At 51.3% G+C, this 17443-nt stretch overlaps 1 protein-coding gene across 1 annotated transcript; it reads left to right on the top strand.

Moving 5' to 3' along the window:
* Positions 1-740: 740 nt before the first annotated feature.
* Positions 741-17362, top strand: PLOD1 (procollagen-lysine,2-oxoglutarate 5-dioxygenase 1). The gene is made up of 19 exons (XM_071575756.1): positions 741-1778; positions 5510-5601; positions 6108-6244; positions 6871-7034; positions 7250-7362; positions 8673-8736; positions 9395-9492; positions 9798-9899; positions 10002-10133; positions 10408-10529; positions 11195-11299; positions 11742-11867; positions 12659-12800; positions 13299-13412; positions 13677-13742; positions 14074-14178; positions 14552-14698; positions 14966-15091; positions 15741-17362. Exons 1-19 carry the CDS (start codon positions 1694-1696, stop codon positions 15894-15896), a joined length of 2196 nt encoding a protein of 731 aa, XP_071431857.1. The 5' UTR covers positions 741-1693; the 3' UTR covers positions 15897-17362.
* Positions 17363-17443: the final 81 nt, after the last annotated feature.

Below are 17443 nucleotides of genomic sequence, written 5' to 3' on the forward strand. Positions count from 1 at the left end.
AGCCCGTGGGGAGGGACAGCCCGTGGGCAGGGACAGCCCGTGCGGGGGCACAGCCCGTGGGGAGGGACAGCCCGTGGGGAGGGACAGCCCGTGGGGAGGGACAGCCCGTGCGGGGGCACAGCCCGTGGGGAGGGACAGCCCGTGGGGAGGGTCAGCCCGTGCGGGGGCACGGCCCGTGGGGAGGGACAGCCCGTGGGGAGGGACAGCCCGTGCGGGGGCACAGCCCGTGGGGAGGGACAGCCCGTGGGGAGGGTCAGCCCGTGCGGGGGCACGGCCCGTGCTCGCCCACCCTGGGCCCAGCCCCCGTGCGGTGCTCGGTGCCAGCGCAGGGCTCAGACACGGAGCGGGGACAGTTCCAGGCCCGTCAGACACACCGTGGGTTGTGTGAAATCCCGACCCGCCTGGGCCGGGCTCGCGGAGGGGCCGCCCCGCCTTCATTCCTGCGAGTGAATATTTGCACCAACGCAGATGCGCTTGGGGGGCAGCGGGACCCGCACGCGGCGGGCAGAGCCGACCCCGCCGGCGGCGCTGGGGCTGCCCCGGGAGCTCCGGAGCCTTCTGGGCTGCCCCGGGAGCTGCGCGGGCCCCGCAGCGCTCGGGAAGTGCCGGGAAGTGCCGGGAAGCTGCTGCTCCACCGCGGCACGAGCCGCACGTAGCGCGGAACATCTGCAGGGACAGCGGCTGCTCTGAGAGACGGGCGGGCGGGGAGCGGGGCGGTGCACAGAGAGACGGACAGACAGACACGGACAGACAGACACAGAGACAGACACGGACAGACAGACAGACAGACACGGACAGACACACAGGCAGACACAGAGACAGACACGGACAGACAGACACGGACAGACAGACACACACACAGGGACAGACACACACGGACACCCTGCGGGGATGGCACGGCTGCGCAGCACACACGGCCGGCACACGGGGCCAGCCTGGCACAGCAGCACAGACACGGGGCCATTCAGCATTTCCAGGGTGCAAAACCGCCTTCGGTTTAGACGGGAGAGGTTCAACTTCTTGAGAGTGAGAAACTTCCAGTTTTAAAGTCCATGTTGAGTCCCAGCTCTCAGTGTGAGGTCTGAAAGGAAAGGCTGAACACCTTGGCTGTGGCTGCTGCTTCAAGTGTTGAAGCTGCTACAGATTTATCAGGGGCTTTGTCTGGGCCTGCAAGGTACTGAAGAAATCTAAAGTGAAAGTCTGTTCTCGTCCTCTCCCCCTTTATTCAGGGAAACTGGCACCTTTGCAAAGGGAAGTTTCCTGATATCACTTAGACAGAACTGGTATTTTCTTGGGTTGCTGCCTGTAGTGCCCCACCGGACCACGAAGACTGTTCTGTTTGCTGGGATCGAGCCCTCGAGCTCCCTGTCCTGGTGCTCCCTGTCCCTCTGCTCCGGGATGAGCCCTCGAGCTCCCTGTCCCGCTGCTCCCACTGCTCCGGGACCGATTCCACGAGCTCCCTGTCCCGCTGCTCCCGTCGCTCCCCCGTCCCCACGCGGCCCCAGCGCTCCCCCCGCTGCCCGCCCACCTCCTGCGGGGCCCGGGAGGAGGAGCCGCCTGTTCCCGTCCCCGCCGGGCGGGGCTGGTGCGTGGCACGGCTCCGACAGCTCCGGCGGCTCCGGCAGTCCCGGCCCCTCCGGCGGCGCCGCGCCCGTCCCGTCCCGCTCCGCTCCGCTCCTGCGGGATCGCTGCCATGGTGCCCGCGGCGCTGCTGGCGCTGCCCTGGGCGCTGCTGGCGCTGCTCGGGCCGGGGAGCGGCCGTGGCTCCCCGCAGCAAGGTAAGGGGCACGGGGAGGGAGGGCACAGCCCGTGCCAGCCTGCGCCGCGCACGGAGCCGGGACAGCCCCCGCGGGGGCCCGGCGCTGGGAGCCAGCCCCGCACACCAGTTCAGCCCAGTAAAGGCTCAGCCCCCCACACCAGTTCAGCCCAGTACAGGCTCAGCCGCGCGCGTTGCAGCCCACCCGGGCCAGCCCCCCCTGCCTTGGAACTTACCGGGCCAGGAACTGGGTAACGGGAGAGCTTCTGATCCGGCCTGGCCGCTCTGCCCGAGCTCCGGATGCTCCTCAAATAACGGCGGTCGGTGGGAGCCCTGGAGCGGTTGCGGAAGAGCAGAGGATCGGGGCAGCTCTGACAGAGGCTTCACACGCTGTCACCCTGCCAAGGAGTTTGGATAATTATCTCTGTCTTCATTAGAGAAGTGACAATTAGGAGGAGATTTAATCTTGTTACCCAGAATATTTCCCTTCCCAGTGTGATTCTGGTATAATTACCTTTACATCTATTGGTTACTACAGTTTGTGTGTGTCTGTGGGAGTGTGGGGAGTTCTTCAGCCACAGTGGCATCACTAAAACAAGGATCTCTCTGTGCTCTCCCGTCTTCCTTATATATCCCAAATCTTCCATGATTTTAGTCAGGTTTTAGAGTGCACTCACTAGAGCCATAAAACTGGGGCCTGGGAGGAGAATGAGGTGTGTGGGTTGGGAAGAGGCATTTGGAATTAACTGCTTTCTGAGCCCGTCCCTCCTGGCGTGGCTCAAGGAGAGAAATGCCTTTTACCTTTGCTGTGCCTCAGCTGCCCCTGAGCAATGGGAGAGTAGGGAGACCTGTCTTCTCTCCTGGAAATTCTTTTAGATCCCTGCAAAAGCTCTTAAGCAGTTACTTACAGTTAATAGAATCTAAAAAATACTTCTGTAAGTGTAAATTTAATATAGAGATTATATTATCCACTATTAAATTGTGCACTGATTTTTTCCTATTTGATCCCCATATCAATGGTGTTTTCTTAGGCACTGTCTTACCAGGAACTGGCACGGGAAGATTTCCCAAAGGCACAGCCTCGGGATAAATTCACTCCTTGTCCTGAAGTGCAGCTGCAGCTCTGCTCTCCCTGTAGACTCAGGGCTGTAGTAAATAACTTTAAGTTTTTGTTTTGCTTCTGAACTTGCTCCTGAATTTTATTCCTTATAAAAACTGAGTTTAACCAACCTTTTCACTGTGATCTTGATGTCAGTGTTCCTCTTCTAGTGCTTTGTCCCTTTTCATCTGTAGAGCTCTAAAATCCTCACAGGTAAATGTCCTGTGTTAGTGATCCATGTGTGGAAGATCAGAGGGATGGCAGGACTGGCTCCTTGGTGCAGGCAGAGCTGGCAGGACAGTCCATCTCCCCTGGTGCCTCGTTAACCACCTGTGTTTGTATTTTGCAGCCATACCATTGTCAAATGTACTTCTGTGATTTTTGGCTGTCAGCACTGCCCAGGGAGCCTTTGGGCCCAGGAGCCCCAGCTCAGCAGGACAAGCTGCTGTTTCTGCATCTGGGCAGGGGCTGTGACGTGGGGAATGGGGAAGCATCACTCTGGCTGAGCGTGTTTTAGAATCCTGCATGTGATACTGAAAGCAAAGGGGGTCCCTGCCCTGTCCCACCAGCTGCCCCAGAGTTCAGCAAAATCTGTGGGACAGATAACAAAGGGTTAAAGGAGAAGGAGTGGAGGCGGCACAGCTCAGCACAAGCTCCAGGGCTGAGGGAATGTCTCCTGGGATGGAAAGCTCAAGCTACTGCAGAGAGTTCTCAGAGCAGAAACTGAGCTGTGTCTCTTGGAGTCCGACCCACAGCCCAGCAGTGAGAAGGGAATCTGTAACCTGGAGTTCTGCTGGGCATGATAATTGTCTCTCTGCTGCCTTTTGCTGCTCCTCTGAGTTCACAAACTGCACGGTGGGACCTTTTCTGCTGCAGAAATAGGACACCACTTCCTGTCCACCCTGCGAGCCTTTGGTCGTGTCCAGCAAAGCTCTGGCAGTCAGACTGTAAACAGTGTGTGGCTGTCTTGGGGTGGCAGCAGGAACACAAATTAGTGATTTATTTAATGGGAGAAGCCTGAGATTTTGGACTGAAATAATTGCCCAGCAGTCAGGGCCCATTCTTTCTTTCCTTTTATCATTATCATGTTCTTGCTCCCCTCAGGTACCAGAATTTAAGGTTTGCCTTTGCATTCCTCTCTGGCAAGCCCAGGTTTGCCCCCCTGTTCCTTGGCAGAGTGATCCAGGTTTGCCCCCCTGTTCCTTGGCAGAGTGATCCAGGTTTGCCCCCCTGTTCCTTGGCAGAGTGATCCAGGTTTGCCCCCCTGTTCCTTGGCAGAGTGATCCAGGTTTGCCCCCCTGTTCCTTGGCAGAGTGATCCTCACCTTCTCCAAAGCCATGAGCTCAGGGCTCTCCCAGAGTTGCCGTGGCTTCTGCATGGCTGGGACCTGTCATGGCTTTAACATCCTCCCTGGGGACATACATATTTTACTCATCTGTTTGCACCCTCTGACTGGACAGGACGTGAGGAACTGGGGTGTGCTGGAAGAGCTGGATTAGGAATGCACTTCATGTGTCTACAAATCTGCCTTTAAAAACTGTACCAGTGCAGGATTCCTGTTCTTTCATTTATCTCTCCCTTTTTGAGCATGTCTGACCAAACACAGCTAGAGCTGACCTATTGACTGTTCTCCCTCCTCTTGTTTTATTCTGATGCAGGTAAAGGATTTGGGGAATCTCCTTGAGACTACCCTCTCTCTTCTTAATGTGGAGTCTTACACTTATTTTTCCCTTTTGCTGCCTTTGTCAGGTCCATCTATAACAGCAGCTCGTAGGTCCTTCCTCTCTAAGACCAGACAGAGTATCAGTTTGGGTCCATGAGGAAGATCCATCTGGTACAGCCATTGAAGAAATCATTGTTCCAAAAAGAGCCTGCTGAGGCCAAGAAAATGTGCTTTCAGTTTTTCCTGGTATTTTCTGATGTTTAAATCAGGTGGTCAGGATTTGCATTTAGGCACCACTGCCAGAGCCTATACAAATTCCTACTTCAGCAAAACTGTTAGGGGGAAGTGTAGGATTTCATCTTTGCAATGAGGAAACCAGAACCTCCCCATAAAAATCGTTTTCTAGTGGTACCACAGAGAAACTTCTGACAGAGAACTTCAGGATTGAGCTTTGTCAGCTTTAAGGAACTGGAAACGAAACACACATTTGGGAGGAGAATGTAAATGAAAGTTACAGCACAATTAAATTCACATTGGATATGTATGAAAAACTCTGGAAAACACCTCAGGAATGCAGCAGAAATTGGAGCAGCCATAGAGAGGGAATAGTAACATTCAAACTAATTTTGGTTTTCCCTACTCCCAGTCAATGCTGAGTGATGAAAAAGCAGCTCTGTGGGGAACAGGAAGCCAAAACTGCACTAAGTGGAGAACTTCCAAATGGGCATTTTGTAGTAGTTCAATTTTTTTATCTTCAAGTTTAATTTCCTTCATACTTTGTGTGAGAGAAGAGAATTGTATCTTTCACTAGCAGGGAAAAAACCACTTAGTATGTTTTATTTTCTTTTTCTAGCTCCTAACTCAGGCAGTGGAATTGCACATTCCCACAGTCTCTGGTTTTATACCCAGATGGAGGTGGGTGTGGGACAGACAGCGGGTTGTGGAAACAACACAAGCTGAATGTGCCCCTTGTGTTTTCTCCTGTGTGCAGAAAACCTGCTGGTTCTGACTGTTGCCACCAAGCAGACTGAGGGATTCCAACGCTTCAGGAGATCAGCCCAGTTCTTCAACTACAAAGTCCAGGTGATGTCAAAGGGGTTGGTCAAAGGGAATTTTGAACTGTGGAATGGATAAGACTTGGCCAGACAGTGATTAAATAAAACCTCAAGCGAAGACACAACTACTCAACTGGTTGAAAATTACCATGACTAGGGCATTTTTGGAGCAGTCTGTTATTCCATCCTGAGGGTTGGCTTGGGCTGAGACCCAAAACTCCTGCTCAGGGGAGCCCCAGGGCACTTTTGCATTGCACTGTCAGAGCACAGGGTACAGGATGTGCTGCTGTCCCTGTGGCTGGGCCTGCTCTGTTACTGTGCTGGGAGTGACTGCCTGGCCAGCCCAGAGGGTGGGCCAGAGGCTGGTGCCTCTGTGTGTGTGTGTGTGTGTATTGTGTGTACCCAGTCCATTTATCCTGGGGCTGTTACCTTTGCTGTGGTTTGCACTGGGAGTTACCAGGCCCAGCAAGGCTGTGGGTTCTGGTCCTGTGAGCTGTGCCCTGCTCAGGTGACCCTGTGCCTGTCGCTGTGCAGGTGCTGGGCCTGGAGGAGCAGTGGCAGGGTGGAGATGACCAGAACCCAGCTGGAGGTGGGCAGAAGGTCCGGCTCCTGAAAGCAGCTCTCAAGCAGCACGGGGACAAGGAGGACCTGATCATCCTTTTTGTAGAAAGGTAAATGGTTGGAAAGTACCTGCCCTGAACTGAATCATAAGGTTGTCTGGACAGGCTCTCACTGAGAAGAAATGAACTAGAAGTAGATTGGTCTTGAAAAGTGTGTCCAGACCTCTGTTCCCCCCCCACTCCCCGAATTCTCTGTAGTTCCCTGAGAATCACTCAGAGCTGCATCCGTGGCACTTGGGAAGGTCTCGCTGGAACAGGCTGGTTCCAACTCTTGCATGAAGTTGATAGTGTTGTACCTGACTGTGCCACGGTGGAATTTGGCTGCCCCATCTGCAGAGAATGAGCAGACAATTCCTCTGGAACTGGGCAGGCCTTATTCCCAGAATTATTTGTTTCCTAAGGTGAGGTAGGCTGCAGCACAACTTGAGAGCCAGGATTCAGCCTGCCAGAGAGAAGTGAAGAGGGAACAGGACAGTTTGGAGACTCAGTGCCTTTTCTTGTTCTCAGCATATGAATAAGTGCTTTAATTAGCTGTAGTTACTTTACAAGAAATGTAATACTGTGAAGCAGAACTAAAGTAAGGGATTGCTAAAGAATTAGCTGCTCCTAGAAACCTTTCTCACTGACATGTTTTCCTGACTACTCTCCTCTTTGTCCCTTTTTGTCTCTTTCTCCAGCTATGATGTGCTCTTTGCGTCGGGCCCTGCAGAACTGCTGAAGAAGTTCAAACAAGCCAAGAGCAAGGTGGTTTTCTCAGCAGAGAACTCCATCTACCCTGACAGGAAGTTGGAAGCCAAGTATCCCCAGGTGCGAGATGGAAAGCGCTTCCTGGGTTCTGGAGGTGAGACACAGAGCTGCTTTCAGCTCAGAACCTCTTTCAGCTTTCTCCCTGTTTGGCCCTTGGGGAAGAGGCAAAGCAAACTGAAAGTTGGTGTATCTGCAGCAACACTGGGTGTAGTGAGACTTCACTGAGAGAAGTGAACATACGGTGACACAGGAGTACTTCCCTTTTTTGGTTGCCTGGGCTGAAACACCTCTTCATACTTACTCCCACAGGCTTCATAGGTTATGCTCCAAACCTGAAGAAGCTTGTGGAGGAATGGAAAGGAGAGGATGATGACAGTGACCAGCTGTTCTATACAAATATCTTCTTGGATCCAGAAAAAAGAGTAAGTGTACCTAGATTTTAGGTTTCTGAAAATTTCCATTGTAGCCAGTACCCCCATGTTCTTTTATTAGCAGTTTTTATCCTTAAGCTTAAAATATGAATGGAAAAAGAGATCACTTGAAATTGCCATGACTGGGAGCTCATAGCAGCCTCCTCCCAGGGGATGGGAAACACTGAGTGCAGTGCTGGCTTAGAGATATCCAGCCTGGCACTGAAGTACCTTCAGGTAAATGCCATGTGACATCCTCCTGAAGCCTGGGACAGCCCCTGGCAGGGACAGCCCCTGGCAGGGACAGCCCCTGGCAGGGACAGCCCCTGGCAGCAGCACTGCCCTTCTGGGACTGTGTGGGGCACTGGCTGAAGTGTCCAGCCCGCAGGTCATTCTGGTTCTGCTGCCCCTGCCCAGCTGTGCATTACACAGGCCAGTGTGTCCCTGAGACACCACGAATGCACAGGAACTAAGAACTCAAACTGTAACAGCAGTTTACCATTGAGAGGAAACCTTTGTATTAGGGAACTGCTCCCAGACTGATTAGAGAAAGAGCTGGTTTTCACCAGCAGGGCTGGTAAAACGTTCTGAACAGCTGGACTTCCTCAGTTCCCCAAATCCAAGCACAGCCTGTGATAACTGAACATGAACAGCCCCTTTAATGTTCTCATCTGCAGCTCTGGCCCCGTGCCCTGCAAGGGCTGAGTAATTCCCTGCCTTGGCAGCGGGTGTGAGCACCCTGCTGTCCTCCTCAGCAATCAGCCTTAAGAGGTGCCTGCAGGGACATGGAACTCTGGTGAGTCAGAGCCCCATTTCAGTCTGACCCAGTCAGAGTGTGACTTGCAGCAGGGCATAAAAACAAAGATGGCACAAGCTGGCCCTGCACCCTGCTGTGCTCTGGTTTGGCACTGGTACCTGAAGCGATGCTTGGGTAACACTTGCCCTGTGGATAGATGGCAAGAGAGTGACTCCACAGCAGATGGGTTTGCTATCTTGGCATTCCTGTGTGTTATCTGTGGGGTTTATATGGCTGTGTGCAAGTGTCCTTCATTCATGTGCTGCAGATTAATTGATAAACCAACAGCAGCTTTAAAATGATTTTTTGCATGGTTTTGCCTAATAGAATATATTCAATTTGTTTTAGAAAATGGTGAATGGTCCCAGGTTTGAGTGAAAATGATGATTATGTGGGAATGTTTTAGGTTTCAGGGCTTGGGGAGTTTGCAAATGATTATAGGAATGGGATGTATCTTCACTCAGCATGTAGAGAGTAGATGCTGTGCTGTGTTCTAATTAAGGTTATCTATCTCATTCTTTTAAAGAAAAGTATCAACATCAGTCTAGACCAACGAAGTCGGATCTTCCAAAACCTGAATGGAGCATTAGGTGAGATGGAAGAAAGCAGCTCATTCCTCCTTGGAATGCAGCTGTGTGTTGACACCAGAAATAAAGTTATGGCTGAAGGGATTGTATTTCAGAAATGCCTGTCCCTGCAGAATAAGCTTCAGTAAAAGTCTCTGCCAGAGTTCTGGATTTGTTTGCAATTCCACTGCGACCAACTATGTTGTCATTGCAATTCCTTCTCCACTTGAGGGAATGCAGGTCAGGCTTTTTATCTTCCACCTCCTTGCCACTTTGATCTGCAGGCATGTCAGACTTTATTAGCCTTGGGGATTGAAACTGGAAGTCCCTCCCAGTGCAAGTAATAGCACAGAGCCCTGCCCAGGGCTTGCCTGTCTTTCTGCTTCAGAGCCCTGCTGGAATGCCAGGGGAGGTGAGGAGCAGCCAGAGGGGCCTGGGAGCACTCACTGACTGTAATGCAAAGGTGCATCATTGTCCAGCTTCCCAGCCATCCTACTGGTCCCTCATAGGATCACTCTGAACACTTATTTCTTCTTTCTAGATATGGTCTGTAGCCCTTAAACTACTTGTGCTAGTTACCCATGTCCATGCTTTCATCTTTCAGCAGTTTCTCAGTGGAAATGAGGGATTGTGCTGCTAATTATCAATGAAAGCCTTAACATGCTGACAATGTCATTTGCAGATGAGATTGTTCTGAAGTTTGAAAACTCCCGAGTGAGAGCAAGAAACATGTTATATGACACTCTGCCTGTGGTGATTCATGGAAATGGACCCACGAAGGTAAGTGGATGTTCTGGGAGAAAGATTTGATCTGTGTTTGTTGCAAAGCCACCCTTTAGGCTCAGTGGATCGGCTTTCTGTCCTCACACATTCTGACTTTCCCTGTGTGCATTTGTATTTGAGAAACAGTAAGTGGTCCAGGTCCATGGCAGCAAGATGTAGCTGGACCCTCAGACTGTGGTGCTTTTCAGATTCTTTAGTTCCTGGAGAAGGTCAATGAAGTTGAAATGTGATCTTACAGTGGGGGTGCACACAAAGAAACTCCCCTGCTCTGTAATTGTAATACAGCACATTGCCTTTTGCAGCTGCAGCTGAACTACCTGGGGAACTACATTCCTCAGGTGTGGACATTTGAGACGGGCTGCACCGTGTGCGATGAAGGTCTGCGGAGCCTCACGGGGTTTAAGGTAGGGCTGATGTGTCTGTTCAGAGCTGTCAGGGCAAGTCTTACAGTGGGATCTGATGTGGAATTCGAGTCACCCCTTCTCTCCTCTCCTCTCTGAATGCAGGATGAGGCCTTGCCAATGATTCTGATTGGCATTTTCATCGAGCAGCCCACCCCGTTCCTCTCCCAGTTCTTCCTGCGTCTTCTCAACCTCCATTACCCAAAGCAGCGAATCCAGCTCTTCATTCACAACCATGTAAGTGAAGGTGGCCTGGGATGGTCTTAGCAAATGTGGGGAACATGTACACCTTCTCCTGTACTCTAGGCAGCTTTGCAGCCTTGGGCTAGACTTCCAGCCTCTGTAATCCCAGTGCTTACCTGCAATGGCACCTGTAAGACAGCTCCATCCACCTGTAAAGATAAGGAAGTGGGAAGAGCTGCTGCCCATCTGGTTTGGCATTTGCAGAAACAGGAGGCTGAGCAGTGTGAGGTGAGCCCATCTTACCTGGTTCTGCTTTGTTTCGGCACAGGAGGAACATCACTTGCTGGAGGTGGACTCCTTTGTAGAAGAGCATGGCAAGGAATATCTCGCAGTCAAGGTGCTGGGGCCAGACGATGAGGTGGAGAACGCCGAGGCGCGTAACCTGGGCATGTAAGTGAAGAGGCCGTGTGTGGCAGCTGGCAGAGTCAGCCCCTGCCCAGGCTGACGTCTGTTTGTGCTGAGGATCTTCCCTGTCAAGTGATTGCTTCTCCTTTTTCAGTCACCCTCTTCTTTCAGTTTTTCAAGCATTAACTCCTGTGCCCTTATACATTGGTAAAAAAAAATCAGCTTCAATACCAGCTCCATTTCTGCAGTCTCAGAAACTAAGTTGTCACTGCTCCTTTGGCAGAAGGATAACCCTGTACCTGCCACCCCCTCTGTATGCCCAGCCATAGATCACAAACAACATGCACCTGGATCTCTGAAAAGGAGGAGGGCAGTAGACTAAGAGCTAGTGAAAGAGTATCTTCCTGTCTGTGATCAGGTGTCTGAGCTCTGGTGTGGATTTGGGCCAGCTGGAAATGGGAACCTCTCCAGTTTTTGCTGAGGAAACAGTTTTCTAAATGTGATGTTGGCTATGTCTCTGTCTGCTATTGGATACTGAGTCTGATGTGCTTGTACTATGCTGGCCCTCTGGGTTTTTACATTAAACTGAACTTTTTTGAGCACCCAGAAGACATTTAGACTACAAGGTGAAGGAACTCCTGGTGTTCTGTCCCCTGTCTTGTCCTGTTTTGGGAGGATTTTGGTGTGACTTTGCTTTTCTCTGGCTGCAGGGATTTGTGCAGGAAGGATCCTGACTGTGACTATTACTTTAGCCTGGATGCTGAGGTGGTTCTGAAGAACACAGAGACTCTGAGGATCCTGATTGAACAGAACAAGTGAGTCCTTTGGTCTGAGCAATCCTTACTGGTCCTCTCACACGAGGAATACTGTGAGCTCTTTTATCACTGAGAGGTGTAAGGCACCAAGAGGGCTGTCAGTGATGGAATATTAGACAAACACCTCTTGTGTGGGTTTTTACACTGTAGTTGTAGTCCCTGGGTTTTGGGCAGGGGATGTAAATCATCCTTAGCTTTGTCTTTATATAGTCAGTAAAACAAATCAGATTCTAAGAGCCCTGGTGCAGGGTGGAATGAGAAGGGAGATTGGGGCCCTCTTTGCCCTTTCTTATGTGGAATTTTATTCCAACAGAGTTAATGAAACAGCAGCTCTGTAAGTGAGGGAGAATACAGCTCTTACAGGCCTGTACTTTGTAACTGTTTTTCTTTCCTTCCTGTGGTAACATCCTGCCCTGCAATTCCTCTCCCCTGGTGCTCCCAGGCTGGTGATTGCCCCTCTGGTGAGCCGCCATGAGAAGCTGTGGTCCAACTTCTGGGGAGCCCTGAGCCCTGACGGGTACTATGCCCGCTCGGAGGACTATGTGGATATCGTTCAAAGGCGGAGGGTGTGAGTATGCAAAGAGCTTGTCACTGGCACAGTCCCTCAGGTGCAAGGCCTGCTGCAGCACATGGTCATCAAACCAGCTGCTGTCAGAGAACCAGAGAGCACAACTGTGTGTAGGAAAGGAAGTGTCTGCTCCCATCTGGAAGCTGCTCTGTGTTCTCTGCTGAGCAGAGACAATGGGATTTCTTATGGTCAGAGTAAGGGTTTGAGAGTCCTGACTTTGCTGAAATAAATTCATTTTACTCATGTTTTCCCACCTATGGATTATAGTTAGTGTGATCCCTAAAATCCTGTAAAGTGCTGTTTAATCTCTTTTAGATAAATCTTCATAAAATACCAGGTGATCCTTGAATGGAATATTCACAAAATAGAATTGTTGATTCATTCATATCTTGAGGGCCCTCTTTTTTATAGACCATTATATGTGCAATAAATGCTGGAAATCAGCTTATGCACTTTTGGCTGGTTCAGTTTCTTTCAATCACTGGAAAAAATATGTTGATCTCTCTGGGAAGAGATTCAAGCCATTAATTATGTCCCTAGTGATAACACACACTGGCAATTAATTGCTTTCACAGTGGACCAGCATTTGTGCAGCTTAAAAGCTCTGAGCAACATAAGCAATTTTTCTGTGGAATGCCAATCCTTGTTGGTGTGGTTTGTCCCTGCAGTCCTGAGCTGGCTGGTTCAGGCAAGCCTGGCTGATGCTGCAGTGCTGCCTGCCAGCCTGTCAGGTCCAGCAGTGTCTGTCCTGGTGGTATGTCCAGTCTGACTGTCCCTGGCCTGTGTTTCAGCGGGCTCTGGAACGTTCCCTACATCAGCAGCGTGTACCTGGTGAAGGCCAAGGCCCTGCGTGCGGAGCTGGAGCAGGTGGATCTGTTCCACAGCACCAAGCTGGACGCTGACATGGCTTTCTGCCACAACGTCCGGAGCCAGGTCAGACCAGGAGAGGGAGGGCTGCCAGGGAGAGCTGCCTGCCAGGGTGCAGGGTGCAAGATTAAGGAGTTTCAGGGCACTCAGCTGTGCCGGGGCAGGGACAGCGTGAACTGGCACTAGTCAGTACGGGGCAGACTTTGGAACAGTGTGGGATTTCTGTCCTGCTGTGCAACCACACAGAGCCAGGGACCACGAGATGGGGGTGACGTTTTTGTTCTTGGGCCCACTCGGGGCTGTTCTAAATGGAGATGACAGGGTAAGAAGGAAGAACCTGATCTTGCAGCAGTTGCTCTTCTCTGCTCCCAGCCCTGGCTGACAGGAGACAGAATTACTGTCCCTGGCTATAACCTTTGACAGCTCCCCATGTCCAGGGTGGAAATTTAACTGCAGGCCCACAGGAGAAAGGAGTAAATGAACAGCTTGGAGAACTGTCAGTGCTTGTATTTCATTGTGGCTTACAGAAATGCAAAGCCTTGACTGTTTCCCTCTGCCCTGCAGGGAGTCTTTATGTACCTGACAAACCGGCACCAGTTTGGCCACATCCTGTCGCTGGAGAATTACCAGACAACTCACCTGCACAACGACCTCTGGCAAATATTCAGCAATCCTGAGGTGAGATAACCTGCCTGCTCAGCAGCCACAGCAGCGTGGAATGGGAATATCTGATGGTTGGCTGTGCCAGCGCGGGAGGTCCAGGCTGTGTCATAACGATGTCTCTCAGGTGGGACGAGGAGCAGTCAGAATTTAGAGAGGGTGTTCATGGGATTCACAGCACCTGGATCTGCAAAGTTTGTCAGACAGTGCTGCATGAGTGTCTGGCCTTTCATTGCCTCTTTAAGCAATGAAATTACTGATTGGCTTGTCTTTTAACTGCAGGACTGGAGAGAAAAGTACATCCATGAAAACTACACAGCAGCTCTGAAGGGGAAATTGGTAGAAGTGGTAAGAAAACATCACTGTTGTCCATCTCAATAGGAGATCAGCACTGGGACAATGATTTTATCATTACTATTGCCATTCTCAGGAATGAGCAGTTCAGCAGAGGGAATGTGACCTTGAAAGTATTTTTAGAGCCAAATCCTTCTTCTAGAGATAAATTTCCAGCTCTCTTAAGTGTAAGTGGGGCACATAAAGCAGAAGACAAATATCTACCCTCAATATTTCAGTTTCTTTCTGCTTGAACTGACTCAGTCTGCACTCAGTTTAGCCTTACTCTTTTTGCCTTAGGCACCTGTCCTTGTTTCTGCTGTTCTCACCTGTTTGCTCTCTGCAGCCCTGCCCAGATGTTTACTGGTTCCCCATATTCACTGACACTGCCTGTGATGAGCTGGTGGAGGAAATGGAGCACTATGGCCAGTGGTCTACAGGTGACAACACGGTAGGTAGAGCAGGAGCTGTTTGAGTTGTGGGTCACGCTGCCATCTGTGTGTGTTTGGTGACAGCTGTGCCTCCCCTGGGAGGGCACTCGATCCCACTCTTCAACCAGGACACTGGAGACAATACTCTGATTTTCTTATTAAATGTGAACTAATTTTTCAGTCCTCTTTAGTGTCAGCTGAAGATACAGTGTTCAGCCTTTGTGGTGGCAGTATTGTTTCCCTTAGGTTTTAATTGTTGTTCAAAATGAGTTTTCCATCCTGCAAATTGTGATAAATAAAGATTGTATATTTGTAGTTACCAGAAACAAGGGCTTTTCCTTCCTGAACTCCAGGGTTCCCATCCTTAGGGGTATTTTTGTGATTCTGTTTCAGGACAGCAGAATACAAGGAGGGTATGAGAACGTCCCAACTATCGACATACACATGAACCAAATTGGCTTTGAAAGAGAATGGTATAAGTTTCTTCTGGACTATATTGCACCCATCACAGAGAAGCTGTACCCAGGATACTACACCAAGGTACAGGCACCTGAGCATCAAAACCCCTTGTCAGCTCAGCACCTCTTCCAGTTGCAGCTTTGTGCAGCCTGCTGGAGTGCTCTGGAAATACACATCCTACTTCCTAGAGTGGGGCACTGACTCTGGAGTGTGGCATGAGGAAATACACAATTTCCAGTGACATTCTGCTGCCCGATCACTGCCCTTCTCCCTTAGCAGTGGGATGCAGTTTCAGTGCACTCTCTGCTCTGCCCTGTACGAGCGTGCCCTTTGTTCTTCTCTCCTCAGACCCACTTTGAACTGGCCTTCGTGGTTCGCTACAAGCCTGACGAGCAGCCCTCGCTGGTGCCCCACCACGACGCCTCCACCTTCACCATCAACATCGCCCTGAACCGCGTGGGGATTGACTATGAGGTGAGTGCTGGTGGGGCAGGGAGGGGCACAGCAGCCTGCGCTGTCCAGGCAGGGCAAACCCTCCCCTGCCCACACTGAGGATTGCGATTAATGACTGGGCTAGGGTAGGAAGGTTTCTGAGCACCTCCGAACACAAGGGGTTCCCCAAGCCCCTTCTTCCAGTCTCAGAAGGGCTGCCAGGAGGAGGCAGAAGCCCTTTCCCAAGGTGGAGGCAGAGGCCCTTTCCCCAGGAGGAGGCAGAGGCCCTTTCCCAGGAGGAGGCAGAGGCCCTTTCCCAGGAGGAGGCAGAGGCCCTTTCCCCAGGAGGAGGCAGAGCCCCTTGCCCAGGAGGAGGCAGAGGCCCTTTCCCCAGGAGGAGGCAGAGGCCCTTTCCCAGGAGGAGGCAGAGCCCCTTGCCCAGGAGGAGGCAGAGGCCCTTTCCCCAGGAGGAGGCAGAGGCCCTTTCCCAGGAGGAGGCAGAGCCCCTTTCCCAGGAGGAGGCAGAGCCCCTTCCCCAGGAGGAGGCAGAGCCCCTTCCCCAGGAGGAGGCAGAGCCCCTTTCCCAGGAGGAGGCAGAGGCCTTTTCCCAAGGTGGAGGCCCTTTCCCAGGAGGAGGCAGAGGCCCTTCCCCAGGTGCTCCTCCCAGCTGACGTGTCCCCTGTGCCCCCAGGGAGGAGGCTGCCGGTTCCTGCGCTACAACTGCTCCATCCGAGCCCCGCGGAAGGGCTGGACCCTCATGCACCCCGGGCGCCTGACCCACTACCACGAGGGGCTGCCAACCACCAGGGGCACGCGGTACATCGCAGTGTCCTTCCTCGACCCCTAGGGCTGTGCAGGGACCTGGCCCTGGCCCTGCTCGCTGCTGCCGGGAGTGGAAACAGGGAGTGCTGCGGAGAGGTTCCAAGGCATTGTTCAAAGCCATTGGGATATTGATTTTTAAAGGTACTTTAAGACTCCACTGGTGGAAGTTCTCCCTCTCTGATGCTGCAGTAATATCTAGGAACAGTGCTACAGAATTCCAAAGGAGATTTTGTGCCTTCATTTTTGATCCTGCTCCTCGTCCGCTGTTTCTTGGAAGTGCCATTTACTTGAACCTTCTATCACGGAATGGTTGCCTTTAGAAATGCTTTCTGGACTGGAAATTCAGCTTTTTGGAGTCAAGTCACAAGCTGGAAGCCTGTTTTCATCCACAGCATATACAGGACTGAGTGTTAGACAATAATTCCTGGACACTATTCTAGATTTAAATCAATCAGGGAGCTGACTCCAGGAGTCATAACAGTTAAATGTCACACCAGATGAAACTCAGCAGTAAGAGCCTGAAGATCATCTGATTCCTTAACTCTTTGCAGTCCTTGCAAGCAAATCACAGAGTTCAAAGCAGCAGCAGTGGCTGCACAGGTGACTTTTGGTTAGCTTAAGGAAGGTCCTGTAATGATGCTTTGCCTCTGGGATTAGACTGAAGAGATAGGCCAGTCCCTCCCTTCTGTTTCTGCAGCCCAGAGCAGCAGGGATGGGCACACAAATTCAGACCATCTCAGTGTGTGCAGATTGAGTCTAAGAAAGGGAAGTCTGGGAACAACTTAGTCAGAAGGACTTCACTGCATGATTGTCTCTGTTCTTTACCATGTTCAGATTGTCAAAACCTCTGATCAGTCTCTGGACAACATCCCAGAGGTGCCAGTGGTCTTTGGTGGCCTCATTCCAATTGTCAGAGCATGTTTTGATAATTTTCTTTGATGGTCCATTCACATTAGGTGTAAAGAGCTGTTCTCTGGCTCTCAGAGGAAATAATTATTCAGTATTTCTATTATCTAAGATTGCAAACCAAAGCACTCCACTGCAGACACTTCTCCAGCAGGGTCAGGGCTGATAGACATGAGTGGCTGGGAAGTGCTGAGAGATGGTGGAGAACTGGTAGGTGTAAAAATCTATCTAAGAATTGATCTAAAATTCTATCTAGACTAGACCCGTGGTTAGAGAAGGAAGGGCAGAAACCCTTCCTGCCTGTGCCCGAGACACCTGCTCTGCTTCTCCCACCGCGTTACCCTCCGGGCCTGCAGTCAATTCACATCATGATTGTGCTTGAGACAAAACACATCACCTTCCTCCGCGCTGTGTGTCTGCAGCTCTGCTGGCGGACTGAGGTGTCCCCAGGGCGGTGACAGCTTTCCCTGCGCCCCGTGAGCTCCCGGGGCTGCCGCTAGGCCTCACACTCGGAGGGGCCCTGGGAGGGAGAGATCCACACAATGATTTGAGAACAAAACTTGTAATAAACATTGTGAGGTGAAATCAGAACTGTCTGTTACCAAACGAGGGGGTGAGATGTCCAAAGTGTGTATTGTGCAATTATTCAGCAGTTGTTTGGTTGGG

This window comes from Pithys albifrons, chromosome 22 (assembly GCF_047495875.1).
Source record: "Pithys albifrons albifrons isolate INPA30051 chromosome 22, PitAlb_v1, whole genome shotgun sequence".
Taxonomy (NCBI): domain Eukaryota; kingdom Metazoa; phylum Chordata; class Aves; order Passeriformes; family Thamnophilidae; genus Pithys; species Pithys albifrons.

Excerpts from the sequence above, each read along its gene's own strand:
- PLOD1 (XM_071575756.1), top strand. The coding sequence starts at position 1,694 with ATGGTGCCCGCGGCGCTGCTGGCGCTGCCCTGGGCGCTGCTGGCGCTG. Across the intron at positions 9,493-9,797 it reads ATGGAAATGGACCCACGAAG|CTGCAGCTGAACTACCTGGG; the intron begins GTAAGTGGATGT and ends TGCCTTTTGCAG. Across the intron at positions 9,900-10,001 it reads GGAGCCTCACGGGGTTTAAG|GATGAGGCCTTGCCAATGAT; the intron begins GTAGGGCTGATG and ends CTCTGAATGCAG.